At 44.5% G+C, this 27,599-nt stretch overlaps 2 protein-coding genes across 4 annotated transcripts; both read right to left on the bottom strand.

The window, feature by feature from the left end:
• Positions 1 to 587: 587 nt before the first annotated feature.
• On the bottom strand, positions 588 to 5,404 carry LOC136471022 (BTB/POZ domain-containing protein At1g30440-like). The gene is made up of 4 exons (XM_066468755.1): positions 5,062 to 5,404; positions 3,369 to 3,438; positions 1,586 to 2,779; positions 588 to 1,398 (listed from the first exon to the last, which is right to left on the bottom strand). Exons 1-4 carry the CDS (start codon positions 5,118 to 5,120, stop codon positions 829 to 831), a joined length of 1,893 nt encoding a protein of 630 aa, XP_066324852.1. The 5' UTR covers positions 5,121 to 5,404; the 3' UTR covers positions 588 to 828.
• Positions 5,405 to 10,720: 5,316 nt separating this feature from the next.
• LOC136479657 (single myb histone 6) lies at positions 10,721 to 21,497 on the bottom strand. 3 transcript variants are annotated; one of them, XM_066478490.1, is made up of 9 exons: positions 21,303 to 21,497; positions 19,697 to 19,747; positions 19,542 to 19,598; positions 18,990 to 19,192; positions 18,609 to 18,832; positions 18,396 to 18,480; positions 17,803 to 17,886; positions 16,937 to 17,284; positions 10,721 to 10,861 (listed from the first exon to the last, which is right to left on the bottom strand). In XM_066478490.1, exons 4-9 carry the CDS (start codon positions 19,137 to 19,139, stop codon positions 10,853 to 10,855), a joined length of 900 nt encoding a protein of 299 aa, XP_066334587.1. In that variant the 5' UTR covers positions 19,140 to 19,192; positions 19,542 to 19,598; positions 19,697 to 19,747; positions 21,303 to 21,497; the 3' UTR covers positions 10,721 to 10,852. The 3 variants fall into 3 exon arrangements, with proteins under 3 accessions (XP_066334587.1, XP_066333750.1, XP_066334145.1); XM_066477653.1 differs by having other exon boundaries at positions 19,542 to 19,747; XM_066478048.1 differs by having other exon boundaries at positions 18,990 to 19,598.
• Positions 21,498 to 27,599: the final 6,102 nt, after the last annotated feature.

Genomic DNA, 27,599 nt, shown 5'->3' with positions numbered 1-27,599 from the left:
ACACGATGCTTAGGACGTCAAAGATTCTTCTCTCTGCAGTTTGACGGCGCTTCTAGTCAAACCAGAGACTTCGTAAGCTCTAATTTCCATGCCCACTTGCACCTCCTGTTTTCAAACCAGAGGCAGAGAGGGACGAACACTAGCCCCACACGTCAAAAACAACCAGCTGAATTTGCCGCAGTGCCGTTAGCTCCCTTTCTCCAGTTCACACCTCACACTGCTGTAGTGCTAGTACCGCGCCGCCGGCTGAGGCACAAGATGGAACGCCCGGCTGCTGCTGCCACGGCTGTAGGCACTGACCAGACGCTTGCTCAGGAACACCACCCGCCTACGTGAACTACTGGAGTTTCTTCGTCTTCGTGCCGGAGCGCGCGGGGAGCCGCCGCCCGAGTTCGAGCACGGGAAGCCCCTGCGCGTCAACGTCCTCCTGAAGCACATCCAGAAGACGATCACCGGTGATAGCGCCGTCTTCCATTTCCACCACGAGCCCCACTCGTAGTCCTAGGCAGCAGACAGCAGGCAGCTGCTGCCAACGGGCATGTCAAAGATCACACACAGTTGCCAAGTACGTAACTAAGTAAGCGACATTTTCCTCACGTCACAACTATCAACTGATCACATCAGGTTCTCGTTCTTAGCTACTACGACACTCCCATTCAGCCACTCTCCCTGGTACGGAGTACCATCCACGGTTTAAGAACGAACCGACACACTGCACTCAGACTTTTAGCCTAACAGAGTAACAGCTACACAGGCAACAAAAGCGATTAACACCGGGCTCAAATTACAAGGTCAGGCCATGAAGCCGGAGTCTCCAGGGCCTCAACTTCAGGCATCCGCGGCCAGCTGCTTCTTCTGCTTCGACACCTTGGCCTGCAGCTTGTCGAGCTTGGCGTTCATGTTCCTCTGCTGCTCACTGACGGAGCCCTCCTGGGCCCTACACATCTGTGACCTCACCTTCAGGCCGAGCCGCCGGGGCACGACGAGGGAGGCCCACCCGCCACCGCTGCCCTTGCCCGCACGGCCGCCCAGCTTCTCGATCTCCTGCCGCATGCTCGAGCACTCCTTCTCCAGCTCGGCCAGCCGCATCCGCATGTTGTCCATGCCGATCTTCAGGATCTGGTTCTCTCGGACAGCCGAGACCCAGCCCCCGACCTCGCCAGACGTCGCGATGCCGCTCCGCAGAGGCCTGGAGCCTTCGAGGTTGTCGGAGACCAGAAGGCACCCTGCGATCGAGGTTCTCAGCTGGAGCTGCTCGAAGAAGAGGACTTGCACTACCACGCGCAGTGGCAGCCTCTCGTTCTGGGCAGCGTGAGTGCATGCTTCCAGGGAGAGCTTCTGGCAGTCCAACAGCCGGCAGAGCTGCTCCCTTTCAGCTTCTGATAGCCAGGAATGAGCCTGCCAACAAGGGAAGATGTGACGTTAATAAACACTTCCAAGCCTGCAAAGATATACAGTATTTTTGTAGACTAGGCATGCAGACATTTCTGTAGTACTCTGTCCAATGTTCATTTTACGATGAGGCATATTAAGACTACAGCACTGCAAAAGCAACTTGTGAAATACAGTACGCTATAGAATGTACCTTCAAGTATATATCAATGGCACGATAAAGTCCATCATCCAGTGGCCGGGCATATTCAGGGATAGCAGATGCCAGAGCTTGGAACTTAGGAGGCTTCAAATTGATATCTGGTGCAATTTCTGCAAGATAGCCGTCAATTAGCTTGGCAACACTTGTGATCGGTGCCAACGATGGGGATGCCATAACATCATCCAAGCATGGGGACTCGCCGCCATTTGCCTGGTCCATTGCCAAGAAATGATCAAGAATCCTGTGCACACACTCCACATTGTACAGAGTTTCCATTGTGTAGGAGAAATTTGGCAACAGTAGATCCTCCAAAGTGGCCTGGTCTAGTTGCATGCCAATCCGTTTCTCCAAGTTAGAGATGCACGTGGGGCTGGTTTTCAGAATCATGGCTGTGCGAAGGAGTCCTAGCAGAACTTTTGTTGATGCTACACCCTTGTGAACGGGCAATAGCCTGTCGATCTCCTCAAGTAAGTTTTTCTGTTCAACCTCAGATAGAGTGGCCGTAGGAGCCACTGTGCCCATGCTATGACTATGACGCCTATTGAGTCCTGGAAGGTACTTCTTGGCATAGTAGGTCAAGGAACCAGCAATTATTTCAGGTCGGATGCCTCGAGACTCCATGGTCGAGATTAACCTCTTGTACATGGGAAAACTCAATGATGAAGCATCACCATACCACCAGTCTGAATTGAAGTTTCTGGGCCTTGCACCTGTGCTGATCCCATTCCACAGTACACTGCCACCTGGGCTTTGCATCATGCCATGTTCCCTTATCGGCCATCCAAAGAGGTTTGGATCAGTAGTAGCTTTTGATGCTAACGACTCGATACATCTCTTCACAATCTGGAGGTCTTCAGCATGGGGGAGTAGGTCATCACATGTCTCCAATGCTGTCAGGGAATCTTTCCAGTTACGGAGAACCACTTGGTTGAGGAACATTTCTGACTGGGCAATCAGATTTTCCTCAGCTACTTCTTCAGTCATTTCTAGATGCTCTGAGGCACATCGTAAGTAGACAACATTTGCAGGAGAAAGCTCTATTTTCACACCATAGCAGAACCTTGCAACTAGCTCAAATGACTTGGTACCCCCAGGAATGTCATTTAGTTTGATGATGCATTCTTCTTGGTCTGAATTTTCTTCAATCGACCGTTCGAGAAAGGCACTTTTTGAAAGTAAAGGGAACTGCAATGAGATAGTCGTTGTTAGGGAGAAAACAATCAACATATAGAAAGGTTAATTAAAGGCACACATGGCAATCAAGTGACAAAAAAACTATCGGGACAGAGATAAAAGGTTATAACCATTTTCATATTCTTTCATCAATGCCAGTAGAAGAAGCTTTACACAGAAAACACTAAGTCAAACATAGTATGATGAGAGTTTCATTCAAATCAAGGGACTGTTTATTGTTGCATCAGGATTTGGACAGAGAGCATTTGGTAGACAGGGGCAAGCTAGCAACCATTTTTTCCTTCTTTCTTGCATACCACAGGAAAACACAGGAATCAAGAATAATATGAAACGAGTTTTATTAAAATCAAGGAACTGTTTATTTGTTCCTAACTTCCTATTGGATTTGGATGGATAACTTTCACGTGTTACATAAATTCTAGTCGTCTCGGATACACTTTGAATACTTTTCCACTTCCCAGTAAGTTGACAGTTTTTTTACTCCAACAAATAAAGATATAAAGAGTTTCAAATCTAGGACTCATTAACATGAAGGGCATACTTAATGGCTTATAGGCATCCACCGAAAAAAGCACAATACCTTGTGAAGGTGGAAAGACATATCCCCAACCTCAACGGTGACATCGCTAGGAAGTCCTGTTGTGCAGAACCTACAATGTTCACAAGCAGAAGAAAAGTGAAAGTTTAGATAAATTTGTACTATTCAGTAAGAAGATCCGAATGATATCTTTGATGAGGTTCCTTGTGGTCACAAACAACGATCTGTGCCCACCGGGTTAATGTCAATTTCAAATAAGTTCTACATCCTATTCCTGCCTACAATCAATTCGAGGGAATAGTATCTTATTTATTGCAGAGTCAGGTGTAAATATATAGAGGGATTTTTGCAATATATATTTCTCACAAAAAGCCACACAATATACCAAACAAAAGTTAAGATAAAAAAACATATTTTTTCGTTGATGTATACTACCACAAGAACAAAATCACGGAGATCCCTCTAAGCACAGGAGCATCGATATAATTATGAGCAATCAGCTGGAAGGAGAATGATGAGTTAGAAATTTTGACTTGTCCAACGAAAACAAATCAATATGCTCATGTCTAAATAATTCCATAACGGTTACATCAGCCTCCATTATTAGGAACAGAAGCATCTCACTGCCAACTAAATGTGATGTGGATCCATGAGACCTGCCCCATAAACTATTGGATGAAGCAGTCAACTCTAATTAACTAGAATTTCTGTCGATATAACATGTGATCAACTGCACCCACCACGCTTAAATGCATTTAGTATGCGCAATAAGGCACTCATGCAGGGTACCTAACCGTTAACCACGAAATATATGAATCCCGTTTTCTTGTGCTTGTAAAGAATAATAACAAATGCTGCTCATAACAAGACACTAGACATGTAGATAAAACAGCTGCCAATCGAACATTTTTCAGTCGGACATTACTAGACATGTACATTACAACAAAAGCAATGAAACAAATGCATAGCTGCAGGAGCCCACAAGGCAGGCAAGCTTTGAATTCTGAATTCTAACAGACACTTAAAGGGCCCGGTTGGACAAGGAGGATGCTCTGGGAATATTTCGTACTCCTATTTGTGTTGATAGTTCGAATTTTGAACTGAATCTCAAGGACTCGGATCCCAGTGCACCTATCCAAAGAGACCCACTTGTACCCTACTGCCAATTGCAACCACCAATTTGAACAAAAGAAATGCCCATTGCTCCCAGAGCTTGGGCGAGCAGAAGAAGAGTGGGAACAAGACAAGCAAGCCTAATAATTTAGTAGAAAAAAATGAAGGCTGGTAATACGACACCAGAGAGAACTCGGGATGCACACAGAACTACTCCTAGAGAAGACTGAACAGAGGGCGACAGCGTTGCGAGGCATGAGAATGCCCCTCGTCAAGGTAGGTTCAGGATGCAACAAATGCCTCCCCGGAGGAGCGCGGCGAAGGCGTCGTGCAGTACGGGCCAAACCAGTTGACCTGTGGCATTTTCGGGACAGGGCCGCCGTGCAAAATGCGCACCAATTTGAGCAGGAACATGAACCCACCCGGAACCTCCCGAATTCCGAGGCATCAGCAGGTAGGAGGAGAGCGGAGGGAGCAGGAGGGCAACAGAGGCCCAGTTAATCCGCCCAGGCAACCATGGAGGGAGAAAGGGACACCCAACCCCAAGGAAACTCGGGAAGATGATGATAAGGAAAGCGCTGGAGGAAGGGGAAGAAAAAAGGAGAGAGAGAGGAGAACTTACCATGCCTGGCCTTGCCGCTTGAAGGCGTCAGGTTTGGAGCCGAGCTTGACGGACGCCATGGCGGGCGGGCGGAGAGCAGGTCCTGCTGGTCGACGGAAGCAGGGAGAGTCGCGGCGGAGCAGAGCACGCAGGGGACCTCGCCCGCGCGCGCAACACCCGACCACCGCTCGCTAACTCCGGAGGTCAGTCACGCCATGGGTGTGCTCCCCGGCCCCGAGCTCTCTCTGTCTGTCTCTCTGCCCGAAAGAGTGGGGAGGGGAGCGTTGCAATCCTGCTTTCGGGCAGCACAGACAGCAGCAAAAGCGACCAATGCGGGCAGTTAATGCCGGGGTGGTCACAGCACAGAGGCGTGTGAGGAGGAGGGTGGGGAGAGTGGAGTGGGGGTAGCAGCAGGCGCGGCAGGTGGCAGGTTCTACATACATGTGGGGGAGGATTTGTTTGGGGGTTGGGGGCCAAAGAAGACAGCGGCGAGTGTGCCAGCCAAGCGGGGGGAGGAGAACCGGAACTCTCAGTCAAGGGACACAGAGGAAGCAAGCAAGAAGGCGAAGCAGCTAGAGGCCTGGCTTGCGGGGGGGTTGGGGAAGAAGACAACGCCGCCCGTCCTCAAAGCTGAGGCTGATCGGTCAGTAGCCGGTCAGGTCAACAGGCTGCTCCTGCCATAAAGCGGCAAAGTGTAATGGTGTGCAAAACGACGGCATGCACGGAAGAAGAAGAAACGGGAGATAATTAAGTTTTGGCTTATTCACTGGTATCTCGTTTATAATCAACTGTTTAAATAGTGTTTTTCTCTCACACCAAATTGACCAGTGGTACTTTCAGTCATGGCTTATAAGCTAATTCAGTCAAAACGAACGGCCTGAACAACGCTACAAATCCCCTCTGGACGGAATAGAAGAGAAGAAAACGGACACAGAAGAGACGAAATCCCCTCTGGTCCCGTTCGCTGGTCTGAAATTTGGCTGAAACTGGTTGAAAAACACTGTTCCGGCTGAATTGTTGTAAAAAAAAATACTGTTTTAGCTAAAAAAACCAAACAAGCTATTTTTAAGCAAGCGAACGGATACGCAAACGGGAAACGGCAGATGAGATGCGCGCGCGCCGTGCGCGTGGTTGGGATTTGGGACTTGGGAGCGGGGGTGCATGGGCGGGCGTGGCGTGGGCTCACTGCAGAACTGCAGTGGGGAGGGAGGGTGGAGTAATTGAGGCGGATTAAAAGTTCTGGAAATCTGGGGCCGCGCGCGCAGAGATTCGCAGCCGCTTTTGTTTAACCGTGTGGATTTTACAGGATTGCCCACCGCTTTGACTGTCCCGTTGTCGGATTGTTTCTTCTTTTCCTTTGATTTCAAAAAGGCTCCGTTGTGGACAAGGGAGCTGGAAAGTGCTACGGAGTACTTGTCCCGGATTTTGCCCTTTTACCAGCCCGTTCATTTGACTGTGGCCTGTCGTAAATTTTTAATCAGAATAGTATTTTTTTCTCACATAAATCAGTTCACTGTACTTCTTCACGAACCAGCAACGATACGAACCAGTCAACCGAACGTGCTGCGTCAGTACCCTCTACACTGTACTCCTACTCCTTTCTTTTTCCACATTATTACTACATCTTGGCTCTTGGCTGCTTCTGCAAAAGAGCTGCATGAAAAAGCATAAACATTCACAGCACATATTTTCTGGAAAAAAAAATTGACGAAATAATAATATGCTCAAGTATTTTTTTTCGGCTCTGGTCGGTTGACACTGATGCTGTGGCGCTGAAGGGTGCAGCCTGCAAAGCACCAGCCAACGCCAATAGCAAAGAGAAACGGGACCATTAGCAAAGAGAAACGGGAAGCAGCAAAAAGCTGCAGCGGCTACAGCTACAAGTAACGTTTCCGATCACCGTATATCTCTAAGATAACCCAGAGTTGATCCCTGCTGCCATGCATTTCCCATCTCTGAAAAGCATTTTCCATTTCAAATATATACCTCGACCGATAACCGATGGCATGCAAATAAGAAAACTTGTAAAATAGTACTATATATCGGAGGCAGGTGGCTATGTGCCCGTTGTATGACGGATTTATATAGGGGACACCGGACAGAGATGCCATTCGACATATGGCGCATTAACAATTGTGTTTCCTCCATGTTAAGTACGTTTACTTCCTCTAATTTAATCGTCCATGTGGCTGGTAGAGGATGCATAGCTTTTGTTTTACCATCCACAAAGATTCTGACCAAAGAAAAACTGTAACAACGTGGTGGATTCGGTACAAAGTGTGGTTCAAGTGGTCCATCAGATGAGGTAGCGGAGGAGAGGGGACCGACACAAATTATATCCACGTACATTGTCTTCTCCTTCTTTTTATGACAAGTAACGCCATTGAAGTAGCACGGAGCATGGAAATAATCACTTGGGTGTGAAAACCTTTTCCTGAAAATTCATTGGTGCCTGTTCCCAATCGGCTACGCTGGGTAGAATGAGAAAATTGTTCTGTTCAAGTGTGTAGCGTGGGCCCGTTGAATTGAAAAAAAATAAAGAATGGGAAATAGCAGTGGACACAAGGTACAATATCCCTGCAGTCTATTATAATACAAGTCCCATTGTTGTCGTATTAAAGAACAAAACTATATTATATAGAGAAAATAAGAATAATAATGAAAAAAAATATGCATCTGCTGAATTGTATAGTACATCCACTGAAACTTTACTGGCATAAGAAAACTCTAGGTTTTTGTTGCACTGAATTTACGGTGAAAATACTACGGCAAAGATTTATAAACTAACTTTAGCAGCAATTATCTCACAATTCATAGGGAAGAAGTGGAAGGCATATCGAGCGTATGCTCTGCATCATTTATGCAGAAAAGACAATGGAGGTGGCAAGGAGCAGAGAGGAGACAAAAACAAATCGAAGGGATGGGGCCGTTTGCGAAATAACCTTCAATTGCTTGCACTTGTCTTTGTAGTTTGTCTCCATGGCTATTAGCACTGTCAACGCCGTCTCGTGGGTTGAAGTATTCTTTTGGTCATTACATAAGTTATTAGTACTTCCTTTGATCACGAATATGAGTTAACTATTTTAGCTTTGATTATAGATATTTGGCATAGGGTTGATAACTTGATATTACCACATTTGTCATGAAAAGTAATCTATTAAGAGTATAAGACTTTTTTTAGGAAACAGAGGTCAAATTTTCAAACTCATTGACCATGTTGATGCGCTAAACTGCTTACCTTTGTAACTAGAGGGAGTCACTACCAAAATGGTGGAGTACATGAGAATTCTCTCCATGAGGCATTTAGTAGGGAAAAACTCTTAGTAAATGATGAATGCTAAATACCAAGAAAACCCCACATCATTGGAAGAAGGTGCAGATTCTTGTTGTGAGTAGTGATACGTGGTTAGCCAGCGCTGACTAATTTGGTTACAGCCAAACTGTCAAAGAACATGATCCGCCTCTTGCAATCAATGCCAGCCTCGAGATGCCATTCTAGTTCTAGATTACATACATGCACAGGGCACAACCAGAATTCAGCATGTTCGCTTGTTGGTTTCAGTCAGCCCAAACCAGCCAGCCAACAGTGTTTTCCTCTCACAATAAACCAGCACCAGCCAGCCCAAACCAGTCCAGAAATCGACCAGCGAACAGGCCGTTTGTATCCATTGTACCATCGGCGAATGGCGATGACTCTCTTTCTTTCAAAGCCCTTGTTTAGTTGGACCCCAAATTCTAAAAAAGTGCTACAGTACCTGTTACATCGAATGTTTGTGGCCCGTGCATGGAGCATTAAATGTAGATGAAAAAAAAAACTAATTGCACAGTTTGATGGGAAATTGCGAGACGAACGTTTTGAGCGTCCATGTTTGAACACTAATTACCAAATAAAAATAAAGGTGCTACAATAGTCCCAAATTCCAAATTTCTAGAACTAAACAAGGCAAAAAAAAGAAAAATAGCGATGACTCTCAGTTGCAACATTCCCAAGGACAGATCAAGGCCTTCAGCGCAAGCAAATGTTTGTCCACCACCCCGACATGTCAAGCTAGGCACAGGGCATCGTATAGCACACCGTGCCACATGTACGACCTGGGACGGGGAACCGTGCACCCTAACGTAGGCTGGCGTACGTGGCCGCCGCGGCGCGCTCGCTTGTGCGTGCAGACGCCGTTGCCCTTGCCCGCCTCCCGCGCGCGCAAGTGCTCGAGGTCAGCGCTCGCTGAGACCTTGCCGGCCAGGCGGCCAGCCGCCACGCATGGCATGGCATGGGGGCCAGCGCGGCAGGTCAACTGGTGAAGCTAGCAGTTTCTCCGTGGAACGGCGAGCACGGTGCATGTACTAGCAGCGCGGTCGCTTGCCGTTTCGTCCACGGGGGCGACGACTCCCGCGCTCCCATGCGCCGCGCCGCGCTCGCGGCAGCGACGGTCCGGTAACCGAGCGTGCGCCACGCGCGCGGTCGCGGTACCGAGACCGCGAGTGGTGTCTGTACCGCGAATGGACGCAATTCACCGCGTCAGGGCGCAGGGTCCGGAGGACTGTGAGAGAGAACATGTCTAATTAATCAAGTGATCTCTGACATGCTAACATGTCTACGGGGTGTCTGATCCGACTACTAAAAGAAGGAAGAAGGTGGGGTGTTCAGATATTAATAAAAAAATAAATTATATAATCCGTCAGTGCTTCACAAAATAAAATTTTTAAGCCTAACTAATCCGTCATTAGCATACGTTTACTGTAGCAAAACATTATCAAATTATAAACTAATTAGACCTAAAAGATTCATCTCTTAAATTAGTCACAAACTATGTAATTAGTTTCGTAAATAATTTATATTTAATACTCTATATATATATCAAATTTCTGATAAAACAACGACTAAAATTTAGAAGAAACAACCGAACACCCGTAAGTCTAATTAGTCACATCAACACTTATGGCACTACTGAAGTTACGAACTAGTCACATCAACACATAAATCACGCCACGGCTTCTAACGTGACTAAAAAGGGCTATTTTTTGAAAATTTAGTTTAGGACGTGCTCTTTTTAAAATATTAGTTTTTTAGGTTAAATTTTTTAAAAAAATCGTCAAATGGGTGGAGAATACGCAGGGATCAGCACCACCGGTCAAACGTTTTCAACGACCGGTATGACTGTTGGCAGGCAGCGCAGCAATGCAAAGGCTGTTGATGCACAATGCAATCCTGCAAATCGTCAGCGAAACATTTTAACATTGACAGAGTTAGCGTGTTCACGGCAGTGGAGGGCCCCAGGGTATGCCACTCACAGTTCTCTGAATGGCGTTGTAGCGAGCAGCTATTGCTGCTACTGGTGCGCTTGGAGGCTGGAGCTTCACATGGCTCCCACTAAACATAAGGCTCCCACTAAACATAAGGCGATACACGGGAGGCCGTATCGTATCGTGGATTATTTACTGCTGGCTGGTTCGGTGTGAGAGAAAAACACTATTCTTGGCTGAAAATTTACGATCGTTTACGAGCAAGAGAAAAACACTATTCTTGGCTGGAAATTTACGATCGTTTACGAGCAAGCGTAGCCTGTTCGCTTGCTCGTAAACGATCGTAAATTTCCAGCCAAGAATAGTGTTTTTCTCTCACACCAAACCAGCCAGCAGTAAATAATCCACGATACGATACGGCCTCCCGAACAGGCTGACATGTACAATCACCGGGGCAGCTGCTTTAAGCCGAGCAACCGTAACAACAGTCAACATGTACAGTAATACAAATCTAGCTGGCACATGCAGAAACGCTGGTCCAGAACACCCGAGAGTCCGAGTAGCATCAACCTTAGACCATCTGCAAATGGACACCAAGGCGTTAGAATTTGATGGACCAGCAGATCACATTACCAATTTCTTTCTTATTTGTTGGATCAACCAATCTGTCATCAGCAGACAGGAGCATCAGTATTTATGAAATTTTACTCGTTGGAGAAGCTAATACATTCAAATCAGAGAGGTGCATAATGTAGGGAATTCTAATTGAGACACTCTGCCAAGTGGTTGCTTTCTCCAAAGGGTTCAGCGGATACTTTTATCCTCAAATCTAAACATGGGTCATAAAACTGCACACAAGAATAATATGCTATATATATCGAGGATACATACAAAGATAGCAATAAACTTTCTGAAAAGCTGTCCAATACTAGGTTTCTTTTGCAGGTGGTTCACAGTATTAGAATATACAAGATACAAAATGCATTGCAAATTATTGTTCACTTTAACTTTTTCCTAAGTCAAACTTCTCTAACTTTAACCAAGTTTATAGAAAAAATGCACTAACATCTACAACATCAAATTAGTTTTATCAAATTCTTTATGAAATATGTCTTTTGATAGTGCATTTATTTAAATTTGTACATGTAAATATATTTTTCTACAAACAAGTTTGACTTGGGACAAAGAAGTGAACTATATAATTTAGAACAGGAGTAGTTGACATAAGAAACAGACAGTAAAATCAAATCAAGTTCCTTTGGCAAATTTCAGAAACTGTTGTTTTGTCCAAATATACACACCAAGATGCGGGTAGTTCATCATATTTTACTCAAAGAGGGGTTTCAAAATGGGATGTCTTAACCTTAAAGAAATGGAAGTCAATATGGATATAATGTTAGCTACCATGTAATATATCCGTGAGAAAATAGAAATACTACAGGTCTACAGCAGCTATGATCGCTAACCAAACTCTGTGCAGATATCCTTTTTTCATGTCAAAGAAATCCACAGGGAGTTACTATCTAGTACTTCCAGGTTATAATCATAACTTAATGCTGTTGAGATTTCACTTAGTTACAGAGTGCACAAGATATCTTAGCTTGCAACTTGTCAAAAACAGGTTGATTTTTTTCTCTGCTTCTGGCAAACTCAAGAACCCATTAGTCCAAAGATTTTTTCCGTTTGTTTTTCAAATATTAATCTTAAATACCAAGAATGATATAGTGCAAGAACAATAATGATATTGTCAAAAAAAATTATATGTTAGAATGTATACTTTTTTTCACAGCTTGTCATAATGACCTTTACTATTATGATGACTGCTACTATTATTACTATTCTATCGTATTTATCTGTGGCTCTCATTGAGTTTTCTACTCCAACTTGCTTGGGACTAAAAGCTTTGCTGTTGCGGCACTGCTGCTGTTGGCATAAGTGTGCCTTTGGAAATCACTATCTTCACGGAACAAGCCAATAGATTTAAGAAAACTTGCTTATGTTGGGATTTTGTGTTTTCAGTAAACAAAAGTAACCAATCAGGGTTGTTTAAAACCCACTTGAGTCTCCTCGCACCACAGAATTCTGGCATTCGTGGCTCATCCGTGAGCGGACACGTGGCCTAGGAAGTTTTGCAGAAATACCCTCTGATTTGGCATAAATAAACCCACAGTCCAATTTGGTAGGGTTTTACAGTACACAGGTTCAGTTATTTTACATTTACGACCCTAACGTAAAACTTATTTTAACACGAAGAAGAGAAAATTCGAGATCTTCTTCATTTTTTGCATAAAACCGCCCGCACGCAAATTTACAGAGAGGCCCTCCTGTTGCCCAGCGGCCGGCGCTCCCACCCCGATGCTAGCCCCCCTCTTCTCCCCGCTGCCACACGCTTCGCTCGCTGCTAGCCACACGCACTCCAGGATTGTGATGTCCAGGGCAGCATGGGCACCTCTTCCCTCCCTCCGCCTCTCCGTATCAGAGGAGCGCACCCAGATTCTTTGGGGCAGGTGGCGTGCGGCCATGGAGACACCTTCCTCTCCCAGCAGCCCTAACACCACTCGCCGGCTCCCTGCGCAGGTGACTCAAGCAATGCCTGAAACCCTAGCTGCGGCCCCTTTCCCTCCTCTCTTCTATGCCACGACACCATTGGAAGCCTGTGCAGCTCAGTCCATAGGACGGTGATGCTGCTGCCATGGTGGAAGAGACGGCTGAATCCAAGATGCGAGGAGGGCGAATTTGTCGATGTCCAGCCAGATCCACGGTTGCTTGTAGCGAGGGATGCCGGATCTGGGCAGGATCCTCGCGGTCAGCTCACTCGGGATCGAGCCGGTGAGGGGCGGGCCATCTCTCGAGTCGGAGGCGTCCTCTGTCTTCTCACGCTACGGCGATGTCTACCTGAACCGTTGCATAGGTGTGTTCCCCCTCCCCCTCGCACTTTTGCTCTGTTGTACCTTGTACGTAGTCAAGCTGCTAATCTGTTCTGCCCGTTTTCCTTTGCTGTCTCTAAGATCCACAGAGAACTATTCGGTTTCATCCCAGAGCCCAGTGGATTTCTATGCGCATAGCGTTCTTCTTTGACCATTAGTATTGTTTATTGACAGTTATGTATCATGCACCTTGTATTGTGTGGTTATGACCATCGACATCTCGCAGAAGCCATACTTCCTAGACGTCGACACCGATGGTGACCTCACCTGGCTGCACAGTGACACCCCCTGTGTTAGCTGGAACAAGGCACCGTTCCTTTACTATTAGATCCATCAATTCTCTGATCCTGTGTTACAGGATTCGATGTTTGGTGGAACCGTAGGCTGAAATACTATGTGGATATGGATTTGTGTTTATTGCAACTACTAAATTTAGTCTTGAGTTTTCCATCCAAGGGCCATTTTAGATGCACCTAATTTTAGATGCACCTATTCTTCTATAGTGAGATGCCTCAGCCCAAATTATGCAAGTTGCAAACCCTAGCTTGCTCACATGGTTTTTATTGACTTGAAGAAGGCTTATGACAAGATACCAAGAAATGTTATGTGGTGGGCGTTGGACAAACATAAAGTCCCATCAAAGTATGTTACCCTCATCAAGGACATGTACAACAATGCCGTGACTAGTGTCTGAACAAATGATGGTAACACAGATTAAAATAGGACTTCATCAAGGGTCAGCCTTGAGCTCGTATCTCTTTGCCTTGGTAATGGATGAAGTGACTAGGGACATTCAAGGGGATATCCCTTGGTGTATGTTGTTTGCAGACGATGTAGTGCTAGTTGATGAAAGCCAGGCAGTAGTAAATAGGAAACTGGAGTTGTGGCGGCAGATCCTTGAGTCCAAAGGTTTTAGAGTAAGTCGAACTAAAACAGAATACATGAGATGCGACTTTGGCAACGCTACACATGAGGAGGGAGAGGTGAGTTTGGAAGGTCAAGTGGTGCCTAAGAAAGATACCTTCCGCTATCTAGGATCGATGTTGCAGAAGGATGGAGATATTGATGCAGACGTTTGCCATAGAATTAAAGCAGGGTGGATGAAGTGGTGTCAAACATCTGGCATTCTCTGTGACAAGAGGGTACCATGAAAGCTTAAAGGCAAGTTTTATAGAACGGCAATTAGACCCGCTATGTTGTATGGAGCAGAATGTTGGCCTACTAAAAGACGACATGTCCAACAACTGAGTGTCGCGGAAATGCGTATGTTGCATTGGATTTGTGGTCATACAAGGATGGATCGAGTTCGGAATGATGATATACGTGACCGTCTAGGGGTAGCACCAATCGAAGAAAAGCTTGTCCAACATCGGTTGAGGTGGTTTGGCCATGTCCAAAGGAGACCTTCAGAGGCACCAGTGCATCGTGGAGTTCTAAGTTGAGATATCAATGCGAGGAGAGGTAGAGGAAGACCGAAACTGACATGGGGGGAGGCAATAAAAAGATATTTAAAGGGTTGGAATATACCTAGAGATCTTTGTTTGGATAGGAGTGCTTAGAAAACAACTATTGATGTGCTCATGTTGGGTTTCAACTCTAGCCTACCCCAACTTGCTTGGGACTAAAAGGCTTTGTTGTTGTTGTTGTTGCAAACCCTAGCTTGCTATGCTCTACAAATTGGAAATAATGGAGTCAGATTTATGCAACTTTTGGAATGAATAAACATTGCAGTGCATTGGTGTATAAAGTCATGTGTGAATTTCAGTATCTTATACAAAATGTGTAATTTGTTTTGCCAGTCCTCCAAACCAAACTTTTCTTAATTGTGCATACCATATCCATGAGAATAATTCAATATGCATTTGTCAGCAAGTTGCAAAGAATATATATAAATATAGGACAAAAGTGTCCTGCAAAAGACAGGTGAAACAAGGAAAATAGTTATGCCTGAAACATGAAATAGGTTGTATGATGTATAGCCCACAACTGAACCTGCGCTTTCCCGAAATTTCATAGAATTTCCACTGGCCTTAGGTATTCCAGTTTTCCTTTCCATGTTTTGTCAATACCTTTGAATTCATACCTTTCATCATGAAAGTTGGGAATATTTCAGAGCATGTCCATCTAAGTCATTAGTAAAAAATGGACATGCAGTTTGCTCCAAGAAAATGTACCATGTAGGGATTGATGTTATATGTCTGTTAGCTATTTTTTCCTTGCATAGTGCCACCTTTTATCCAGTGACGTATAATTATAATTTACAATACCACTGTGGCCAACAAGTTACATACTTACATTCCTCACTGATGGTTGATAGGTCGCTGCGAGGTTGATAGCAGAAGATCACTATCAAGGTTAGACAGGCAAACGGTATCACCTGTCTGATGTCCGTGTGCTCTACTGCTCTTTAAATTCTTATAATAATTATAGATCTTGTCTATTGCAGGTTTCCCCATTAATGACTTTGATGTTCTGTCAGATCTTAACCTTAGATATTCTGATAAAGCATATAGGTAAGTAGCATCTTATACTTTTATGTGTTGTTAGATGTTCTGATTTGAAAATCTCATCGAGATATCTAAATTTCATAATCCAATTGCTTGCGGATCTCGCTCATATGAGATGTACTGGTTTATCTCTAGCTCTTGTTAGATGGTAGCAAGCAGCAGGCAACTTGATTTTTTGCTTGCATTACAGTAAGCAGGTTGCTTTACTCTTTAGATCACCACACTACAAACACTCCTTTAGCAACGTATAGCTTGGAATAGAAATAAGATGTGTTGCGCCATCTATTCTACAGCCCACTATTCCTCAAGGTTTAGTGGTCCATAAAAATTTCTCACATGCAAACAGTTTAGTACAATGATTTTTTGACGATGATACTTTGGCCGATACAGCTCTGTCAATTCTATCCTGCTTCACATGTCTGAGTAATCTATTTTTTCATGGGCACATGCTCGGCTTGACATGTATGAGACTTTTGAGTAATAATCCATTTGTTCATTGGCCTACATGTTTACAAAAATACCTTAAAAGTACTGAAATGCTCACTCACATATGTTAATTTCGTGTGCTACTAGAACTAGGATCCTTGCTTAGTATTTATAATTTATTTTAGGGTTGTTAGCAGTGGATTGAAGTATCTCTAGATTGCAATTTCTTATTTGCAGAAGACTTTTCGTAATGTGCGGGGAAATGTTTGAGGTGCGAGTTGAGTGTGTATATGCATCCAATTGCTTAGTGTTTTAGTGACTTGTTCTGATTATTATTTTATAGTTAAAACATATATACCAACTTTTAGGCTGTGGAAATGATGAATTCTTGCATGGCTGAAAGGACAAAGATGAAAAGTGAAGAAGAAAGTAACAAGATTCTGCTGAATGAGACTTGAGAGAGAAGAATGCAAAATCACGCGTGTTTATTCAACAATCCTTATGTATTGTGCACTTGTTGTTTACATGGTTCCAACTTATTCGACTATAATTACGAAGTATGTATGGACATAGTACAATCATTGGTTAGTGTTCATATTGCCATTTGTTATTGTATTGCTCATACATGATTATTAAAGTTATTTTGTTCTTCAAATCACGGCAGGCATGTTCTAGTCAGTTGCATAAGGGGTTATAAAACCTGGTTCTACATGTGAAAAGGACGATAGCACATAGTATAACAAAGGGACGATAGGACATAGTATAACAAAGGGATCCATGAACTAGAGCTATTACCAGTTTTGCAGCATTTTTGTTCTTCAATGTCAAAAATGCTGCTTCAGCAAATGCTTGTGCAGCTTGGGCTTCTGCTTCTGCAGCCTCTGCTTCTTTCGCTGCAGCTTCAGCTTCTGCCATGATGGCCTCTGCTTCAGCAACTGCATGAGCTGCAGCCACTGAAGCTTCCTCAGCAGTCATTGTTGACATACGTGCCAATTCAGCATCAATTTGAGATCTGGTAAGGGTTTTACTATCATCGCTCCATATCTTGACAGGCTCTCTTTGCACATCTTCCAACAGCAGCATTTTGGGGCTTCGGCCCTCTGAATTGGGTGAACTAGGTGCTATCCTGTACTTCCGATTCACCTGCAATCTCCCAAAGGGCCACATGCTCATAAGTTCTAGATTCTTGGCATGGGTAGTAAATATTGTCTACTGCCATGGTAACAAATAGCCCAATTTCATGATTTAACAAATGGCACATTCTGATTAGCTCAAAACAAGACCATTAAGCATTAAGAGATCAGTCATGAACACCAGAGCCTAAAAAAACATGTCACAGAACCATGGTGTTTTGTTAAGTACAAACAAAATAGCAAGCCTGCAGTCAAAAATTGACATGAAAATGAACAATAAACAGTATGCAAAAGTGATTTCAGATACTTAAAGAGTAAAAAACATGTGTATGCGCTTCTCAGCAAATACATGTAAATACAGCAAAGATATCTTGGGAAACCTTAATAAATACTGTTTTCACAAATATTTCATCCCAACTGTTCTGCTTGCATGAAAAATAGGATTATGACGATTTAACTGGATGCACCCACTTAGTGTGGTATAGTAGTCTCACATTTGGAAATAGCTTTATTTCCCTTAAGGCGTACCTTTATCAATTTGCCACTGGTCGACAAGTCCTTCAGTTTTGCAGATAGTAAGTGATCAAAATCACTAGGTGGCCAATATTGCTCCTACGTAAAACAAGGGTAAGAAACTGATTCCACATGTAGCAAAGAGCAATCATGACTTATTTCAACAAGACTGTCAAATAAGCAAGCATGATAATTTCAAACGACATAAGTACTCAGCCAGAAGACACAGTGCAACAGTCTTCCTTTCATAAAGCTGGAAGAGGGTGAACAGAAAGTTCGTTCCACTTCTTGCCTAAAAAGATACAGGAAATCTTATGTTTCCCTACCTATTGGATTCCACTAGTTTCTTCTGGTGTGATACAATCAGGTTAGGTGTAGTGCAGTTTTAGTTTCTGCCTTTCTGGTAATGTTCTACAGTGATCTGACCGCTCAAACATATAGAAAGTGCAAAAAAGGGCACCAACAATAAAGGTATATAAATGTGGATGAAGGAGACAATGACATTAGACATTACCTAAAAAAAGACACAGCATTAGGAGTGTTCATTTGTAGGCAACCACTAGAAACATAGATCTAGTACTGAAAAAGAATAAAAGACTGATGCATACCTCTATGTAATTAGCAATAGTAGTTCTGTGTGACCCCGTAGGCTCATTTAAATTCTTTATAGCCTCCATTATAATATTATCTAGCCTGCAGGAAAGCTATTAAACTGAAGTGAAGCATCAAAAGTATCTAGTTTTCTATTGACAAATGACAACAGAGAAAAAAAAAGGGTTAAATTCCAGATTTGCGTGTTATACTTAGACATATATAAATACCTTGAGTGAGATTTCTTCGAATTTGATGTGTTCTTTGCTTCACTAGGCAATGATGCTATAGGCTTTTCGTCAATAATCTCATCATCAATATCAGAAGTAACTCTGCTGATTGCCATGGTGTGTTCGTTATTCTTGGGAGTAGTTCGGGCTCTCTTCACTGCAGTCTTCGCCTTGTCACGAGAACTTGATGTACTGACAATTACATTCATGTTTCGCCATTTGTCCTAAGTATTAAGTAGCAGAGTTGAAAAAAATGCAAACTGAGACCAAAGATAACATGTGAAAATTTACAAATGGCTCATAATCTTAACAAACAGAGAATTTGGAATGCCATTCACTAAAACAAGAGTAGGTAAGAATAATAAAGCAAAAATATCGAACCTTGAGATCAACATTTGAGCGGTAGCACAAAGTGGAACTAAATTCTGGATCTTTCAATATTGTGCGCCATTTTCCAACTCCATGCCTTGCTATTCCAGCTCTAAGAGCAGCCTCTTCCTCAGAAGTCCATCTTTGTTTTGGAGCCCCCATTCTTAGGCCAAATCTCCGCTGATCAGTTTAATGCGAACACAAGTGTGCACCCTCTAACATGAATTCTATCTGTTAGAACTTTGAACATGCTGGTAAAATAAACAGCTACAAGGAGTATGACCAGTGATGAACTATATTTGGTCATTGCCCATGCCAAGCATTGAGTATTCTGAAAATGTCCACTATAAGAATATTTGACCAAAAGAATCTAACATATGCAAGAAAAAACAAACAGAAATGAAAGATTCTATTCATATGTACAACATATAGCCATTCGTGAGTAAAGCAAATTATAGAAGAAAATGTTTTCCATACTGTGCCTCAGAGACTCCACATATTTCACATCAAATACAGCCTTTCATATCTATTGTAGTATACACACACTAGTCAAACGGTACTGACCTCAACAACGACCTATGCAACACGGCCAGTCAAAGGTGCAGAGGCTTTCCAAGGTAACTTCAGAATTATTTGTTTATCAGAAAAAAAAATGAGTTAAAACATTAAAAAGTGGCAACTGGCAGGTCCAACTGTCACCAAGTTTTGCTCATTTATACTTGGTACATGAGAAATTCCATTGCTATGTCAAAAACGCCATGCTGCAACACCTAAAATGTTAAAAAAAAACAAGAGGAATATCAGCACAAAACATAGAATATTCCAGTGTAACTAGGGAAAAGTAGTATAACATAACTCCCAAAAAAGAGGGAAATATAACATAAATAGTTAATGAAATAACACACGAGCACATTTCATAAAGCGACAAGCTGCTTTACAGTGATTTTTCCCCTTCAAGCTCCCCATTACACCATTCTTATAGTTCCTATTATTGCTTAAAACGCGAAGGAAAATCAGTTTTATCTTTTTTAGGTTGCTGGTGTAACAAACTCAATAAGATATCAAAGCAGAAGATGATGAGTATCTACAGGGGTGGAGCTTAAGCTAGGCCAAAGGGGGCCATGGCCCCTCCTCAACCTGTGTACTTTCTACAGAATCACTTGAGTTTAGGGAGCAAATTTGTTAAACAAAGAAAGATATACATTGCTTGGCCCCTCCTATATTTGTCAACAAGCTCCGCCACTGAGTATCTAACCAATTTGGCTCATTCATCATACCGGCTAGGACCAACCCGATTAGTCTGGGCTAGGGTCGTTCCTTGTTCTTTTTGTTTCAAAGGTGTTTGTTGTTTTTCTAGTATTTTAAGGCAACCTTTTCTTATCCTCTAGTCAGATGAGAGGGTTGTGTACTTGTGCTGTATGGGACTGATATTTCCCTCTCTTTAATACAAAGATACACAGATCTACTGCATGTTCCAGAAAACAATGGAAATGTGGTTCAGGCGTCAAAATGGCTAGTCTGAGTAAGACCACACGCTGTACTCACATAAGTGCCAGCATGACTGGTCCCGCCAAGCATAACAGTATCACTAAACAATATTAATCCATGTCCTAGATTTTAGATTGAATTCATGTGTGAATCGGTGATGCAGAAACAAAAGGGCAAATGGTGGACATTGTACACTGACATTTGATACCTATACAGGCATTGCAACACTCCCTTTCCTCAAAACTAATCAGATATTGCTTCAGAGCAAAGGACTTAAAATATTTTACCTGCATAACAACTGAGGCAGCAGGAAAATCGCAACACCATAATGGCACAATTTATATACCAGTGGTTAAAATTCATGCAGAGAAACCATCTTAAGATAAGAGTGCACTGTGTGCACAGACCACAATCACAATGGAAATATCAAACAGAAATAATGCATGATGGTTTGCTTTTGAATTTTAATCCAAAACTGTTTCACATAAGCCACATCGAATCTGCATATCAAACTTAGCACAGGCCAAGGGCAATCACCCATCTCTCAGATCCAGGGCAAGGCTTAGCGTGGACCATGGAGCATGGGGTTCAATCGAACCTGCAATTTCTTTTTGGAATAAAAAGTGCAATAATATCTCGGATCCAAAGTGCTAGGCGTCATATGGGACCCCATTTGTTTTGGATTGGAACCGAGCTAGAACTATGTTTTACTCGATACTCCATCATGAAGTAAATCCGGTACCAACTCATGCAGATAGAGAAGAATTTGGATTAACTGCTCTGACAACCCGCAACCCATCGTTGAAAAATCCAACCAAGCAAGGTGCTAGGGCTTACCACTAGAAGAATCGATCCCCTGTTCGGATAGGTCTCCGCTTCACGTCGGGCACTCCAATCCGAAGCCAGTGGAGTGGGAAGAAGGAAGGAGGGGGCGGACAAGGAGGAGGCCGACGATCGGGAGAGGGAAGAGTGGGCGGCGTGGACCGTGGAAATGAGGCTGGAGCGCGGCGCGGCTCGGGCACCTGTCCTGTCAAGGAGGGGACACCGACGGCCTGTTTGATATAGGGCGCAGGGTGGCCGAGCCCGTCAGCCAGACCCTGGCCAGCCACGGCCTGGTCCATAGCAGATACACGGGGTTTGCTTGATTTCCTGCAGCCCGATTCCGGTCCAGTGTTTGATTTCAAACACACGATCAGAGACCCAGTACCAACTACCGGACTATTGATTTCGGCCTGGCTGGGCAACAACCAGCAAACAACAACAAGAAGAAGAATAGATCACAAGGAAGATAGCAGCATAAGGATCAATGCTTAATGAACAAGTACATAATTCAAACAGACTTTTACAAGGTGCCGAAATACAATTAACTGACAACACATTGGCCTCAGACTACTTAGGTAATTAACCATAGAGTCATAACTACTCAAAGCTTATAAATTACCAATGAAGCAAGGCAAAATATCAACATGAACAACCTAATCAGTAAGCAGCCAGTACTTGAACCATCAGAGGAGATAGGCAACAGAAATTGATGACACAAATTAGTAAGTCACAGCAGCAGCTCATCTATCATGGGGGTGTAGTCATCACATGCCTAAGTGTGGTGATTACTGTCAGTGTCACCCCCTTTATCTATATCCCAACCACCAAGATAACAAGTGAGGTGATTAACATCTTCTTCCACCAACCACCCTTACCATTACCATCAGAAGGAGGAATGATTGGAGCAAAAGCATTATGAGTGACAAGATCAATAGGTAGGGAAGGTGCTCCTCCATGAGATGGATGAACATCTCTCATTGCTGCCTGATAATCTCTAACAGCTTGGTCATAGTTGCTATACTTCTTGTATATAGCACCTCTCACCCCAAGAACATGCCTACTGCACTCCTGCCAACTCTGGTAAATCCTAGGATGCTTCCCATTGAAAACAACATAGTACCCAGCCATAATCCATGAAACTAGCCATGAGTGTGTGTGGCAGAACCGCCCGAAATAGCGTACTTACGGAAGCGCTCGTCTTCCACCAGACACTAAGCACCCTGAAAGCAAGCTACAGCGAGCGGTGTCCGTCGGGCACACCCCAAGGGAGAACCCAAAAAATCCATATTTTTTCCAAGGATCCAATAATGAGAATGAGTTACAACACAAGTCCATTTTATACATTATAGTTTCTTAAAAAGTACATTATTACAATACCAAATACCAGAGTGCGAAATGAATAACAGCGGAATTTAAAAAGATAACATCTAGCGATAAGGGGCGAGGATTCCGTCTGAGCCCACCAGAAGGATCCTCCACACAAGGTACTCTTCAAGCATCACCTGCAACAGGGGTAAATAAACCCTGAGTACATAATGTACTCGCAAGACTTATCCGACTAGTGAGAATAATTTCTCGACTCCAAGGAATATGATAAGCTTGATGGCTTGCTGGTTTCTTTTGGAAGAAAGCAATACTAATAGTGAGTCCTTATTTATGTATTATTATTATCAGCCGTATTAAGTTATTATCTAGCCAGTCTATATAAGCACATGTTCTACTTTCAAGCAAAAGTTGAGCAATCAGTTCCATTTCTTCTCCTTTCAACTTTCAGTTTTTACTACGGTGCTAAACACGAGACAAGCCGTACCGGATCGCCCGGTGATTCGCGAATCAATATGTCCAGCTGGGTGCCCCGAAAACACAGGCCCCGCTTGTACCCCAGGCACAAGCAGGACTAACCCATCACCCTCCTGTCCTGGGTGTCCAGGTCCCCGTCTAAACTTGGACTCCAAGCCCCCACATCCTGAGTCCCGGACTCAGTGTGGTGCAAGGACCTCCACCACCTCCTCTTCCCATCAGTCGGTCCAGAAAGAGCTGGATCCGCGATAAGAGAGCAACAAGTCTTCCCTGCGCCTATACCCAAGTATGTGCTCGGGGCAATAAATCTGTGACTTGCCCACGATGCCTTATGCAACGACCGGTCCTTAATTGACACAGATAGGGAAAAAGTGTAACCGAGCTATGTCCTGTTGGCCGTAGGACACAACCCTTTACACCCATCAATACCCAAACCATATCCCTGCTCGATCACCATTTACCTTTCCATCATTTTATCATGAGTGTTCATATTTTATCACCTATTTGCGAGTAACGGCAGGTTACTCATGCTACCGATATCCTGAGCATAGCAGCTACTCGACCTGTACTAGTAGGACTCATTGGTAGATATATTTATGCATGTAGTTTCTATAAAATGCCTGTAGCTTAAATGCACATCACATATATATATTTAGTGATCATAAAAATATGGGTTATGCACCGGGGCTTGCCTTGGGCAGGTGCCGGGTCAGCAAGGTCAGTACCAACAGGCTCCTAGGCTTCCTCCTGTGCGAAGAGCTCCTCCTCGTACTCCTCGATCACCTCGTCGTACTCCGGCTCACCGACGGGTACGAAGTCTACCAGTTCATGATCTACATGAAATGATGATGTAATGTTTAATAAGATGACAACAGCAACTCTTAACCTAAAAGTACATCTATTAAACTACTAAGTGAGGTCTACCCACTAAGGCTAAGCTACATACCACCACCACTAACAAGTATGAATGTGACATACATTCTTATAGCAACTACAGATATTCCTACTTCTAATGCTGATTTACGATATATACAATAAAGCAAGGATAATAACTACGCTATTAAGCAACTCGTTCTAAGGCTACCAATTTTACAGCAAGTACATAATGGCCTAGGGAACCTACTGTAAAATTTTCATGCCGATAGCTATCACCGATTGTCCACAAATATTTTGACAAATATGAATCTACATAATATTCACTATCTAGCTCTAAATTTATGACCCAATACTTACCACAGCTGTACTAACATGTAGATAATAAGTTTACGAACCTAACAAAATTAATCTCACTATTTTTGGACAGCTACACAATTTACTACGATTTATCAAAGTTGGATTCATAACTAAAAATAAATAAGCATTTATATTCTCTGGAAATTAAGAAAACTAAATTATCCTCCTTGGCCCATTACGCGCTGGCTCGGCCCACTCCTCCTTCCCACCCGCGCGCGCTAGCAGACTACAGCGCGGCCCAGCCGGCCAATGGCCTGCGACGGGGAAAGGCCCGCGCGCGCAGGCAATTATGCACGGGCACCCCTGAAGTACTACGAAATCACAGTGAGCTCAAAGACACTATTTCCCTAGTCTGAGCTTTTACAGCTACACCCTCCCTTTTCTCCTCCTTCACCGCGACGAAGTCCCTGGCCCCAAGGCGCGCACCGCGCGCGACGACACGGGCACTGGACGGCCACGTCGGCGCCACCCGACCTCCCACTACTCAACTAAGAGGCCGATGATTACTTCGAAGACAAAACACGGCGGCTGGAAGTGCTATGGTGGACAGGGGCGTCGTCCCGAACTCCCTCTCTGGCGGTGGCCCTTGACCTGCAAAGGTGGGTGCGTTCCAGTAAGCAACAACAAAGGCAAAGCCAACACAAGAGCTAGCGAGCACCAGGGAGTGCTCACGGATACCTTCGCGTTGATGGCTTAGACGGAGGTGATCTGAGCAGAGCTAGCCGCGTGCGCACGAGGTGGTGCGGCGGTGCCCGACGGTGGCACAGCTACGCCAGAGACTGCTACATGGTGGCAGGGCTTAAACTAAGGTGAGCACGATGACACCTGACTAGAGGAGAGGCTAGTAGCACGAGGGATTGGATCGAGATGCTTAGGTGGCGGTGGCAGCCGATGGCGCGGGCACTCCCGGTCTTAAGGACCCGAAGGCATGGCTTTTCAAAATTGGGGCCTATGGCGGAGCTACAGTCGGCGATGCGGGGTCGGTAGGGCAGCAGGCTACCTAGCAGAGTCAGAAACGTGCTCAATTTGAAATGAGGCACTGCTGCCACAACAAATTAGAAGGAGTCGTCACGGCAGGCATGGAGACAGCAGAGGCAGGGGAGGTCATGGCACGGTCTGGCTCGGTACGGTTGTAGTCGTCAACGCAATAAACAAGCGCGTGCCACGGAGGGGAACAGCGAGACGCATGGGACGTGCCCCAGATGGCTGTCCGCACGGTCGCTGCCGTAAGGCGACGAGGTGCGGCACGGCAACACAGTGGGCAGCGCTAGGCAAGGACGGCACAACACGAGCGACATGGAGGTGATGGGGGAAGCAAGCCGTTGTCCGTCGCGCAAGCAGCCAAGTGGAGTCAACAGAGCAGAGCCGGGCTTGGCTGCTGGCGACGTGCAGCGCATGACCCGACGCGTCTCCGACCAAGGCAGGGCAAGGCGCTGGCAGGACTCGGCCAGCGTCCAGGGCGCAGCGCGTCAGCTAGCGAGGTAACCCGCGTGCCAGCGAGGGCAGCAAGTAGCCAAGGCAGCAGTGCAGGACATGCGCGTCGCATCTCGGCGGCAAGGAGACATGGCTTGCGCCTCGGCGCGTAGGGCGAGCCAGCCGGCGGTAGGCGAGCAGCAGCGGGACCGTGGCCAGCGGTAGCGGGGTCGTGGCCTTGGCGCGCAGGGCGTGCGCGCATACAAGCACGGCGGTGGGGCGTAGTCGGCGTTGCAGTGGGTGTGGCCCGCGCGGCAAGGCACGCTGGCAAGCCAGCAGGGGTGGTGACCGCGCCTAGGACTCAGCTAGGTGCCGTGCATGATTTTTAAAGCAGCTGGAAAAGTCGTACCAGATGCTCCAAACACCAAACTATTTGCTCGATGCGCGAGAGGGTACATCAAGCTATCCATCGCAGTCATGACATCGCGCTACTGCTTAAGCCAATCGCTCCACAGAGCTTGCCAAAAGTGACATCATCGACCCCTTCTAAGACTTACGTGAACGACTTCGTTACGAACGATTTCGCGTCGAAAACCAAATCTGACCCCACGGGATGTACTAGCTAGTTACCTTGTCCTCGACCGCACATGATTTATCGCCGTTCACAAAACATTCTATAGCCTTTTTGTTTTAACAAGAATTCGATTAGAATAATAAACAACGTTATGTGACACGAAACATAACATTCGCTTTCTTGTTTCATAAAAATGTTTCAAGGACCAAACTTTGATTTATAATTTATGTTATACACATATGCACATAAAGATGATGCTCATGGATGTTTTAACAAGAACAGTACACATAACACCGAGGGTGTTACAGTGTGGAACTTGAAGATCTATGGTTTGTGGTGAAACAAATCGTTGATCTTAAGTCCCTCACTGATGACCAGCATCATCAGGTCAAATCAACAACAACTATGACATCATAGGCAAAGTATGAAATGAGTGGCCACAGCTTTAAAATGAGGTGGTGTTCATCAAGTTGTAATCATTGGTGGCTGCCTTTGACAAATAGAAAACCAGTACAACAGCAAGATAGAAACTGTAGTTCATGGCTGCCATGGAATCCATGTGCACATCCATACACTGTCATCAGCACAAGAAAGAAGGGGTTGTTGCTAGGGTATGGATGTGTCACATGGATTTGATGACATACATGACAAATTAGAATAATCAAGTAAACATGGCAGCCAGTAAACAAGTGCAAATCCAAGGTCATGACTGCCATCGAACCTTATTGTGCACATCCATTCACTGTTGTTGACAAGTGAATGGATGGGCACACATAGGGTTCCATGGCAGTGATGAAAAATATGAAGAACCAATTTAAACAAGGCAGCCACCTCATGAATATATTGTTTGCATCATAGGCCTTATAGATTTCCCACAGTTACCACCAATCAAAAGAAATAAAAGCAACAGGTCATAAGTAACAGACATGAATCCAACAGATGTAAAAGAAACCAACGGATGTAGAATAAACCATGAACAGTACCAAATAGAGTAGCCAACAGAGGCCGCTAATAGTGCATTATAGATAGCAGTACAACCTCACAGATGTAGGCTCAAATAAGGTCCATGTTGCCCAAAGTTACCTATAGTTAGCCACCCTCCAACTGCACTAACCCAAAAGGACAGGTGTGAATCAGCCAATGTTGACATTTCGTAGCATCACTCTTAACTAAGTTGTCATCCCTAGCATGATGCCAGAAATGCGTTGTTAGTAATTATGAGAACACTTAGAAACTATATATATAAGGTATCCGCAAGCGCACAGATAATATATCATTGTAGCATTTCATCC

The sequence above is a fragment of the Miscanthus floridulus genome, chromosome 1, assembly GCF_019320115.1.
Source record: "Miscanthus floridulus cultivar M001 chromosome 1, ASM1932011v1, whole genome shotgun sequence".
Taxonomy (NCBI): Eukaryota; Viridiplantae; Streptophyta; class Magnoliopsida; order Poales; family Poaceae; genus Miscanthus; species Miscanthus floridulus.
This window is presented reverse-complemented; position numbering and strand designations above follow the sequence as displayed.

Coding starts and splice junctions, on each gene's coding strand:
- LOC136479657 (XM_066477653.1), bottom strand. CDS start 19,139: ATGGGGGCTCCAAAACAAAGATGGACTTCTGAGGAAGAGGCTGCTCTT. Junction 18,833..18,989: donor GCTCAAATGTTGATCTCAAG/GTTCGATATTTT, acceptor CTTAATACTTAG/GACAAATGGCGAAACATGAA. Junction 17,887..18,395: donor CTATTGCTAATTACATAGAG/GTATGCATCAGT, acceptor TGTTTTACGTAG/GAGCAATATTGGCCACCTAG.
- LOC136471022 (XM_066468755.1), bottom strand. CDS start 5,120: ATGGCGTCCGTCAAGCTCGGCTCCAAACCTGACGCCTTCAAGCGGCAA. Junction 3,439..5,061: donor AAGCGGCAAGGCCAGGCATG/GTAAGTTCTCCT, acceptor TGAACATTGTAG/GTTCTGCACAACAGGACTTC. Junction 2,780..3,368: donor TGTCTTTCCACCTTCACAAG/GTATTGTGCTTT, acceptor ATCTCATTGCAG/TTCCCTTTACTTTCAAAAAG.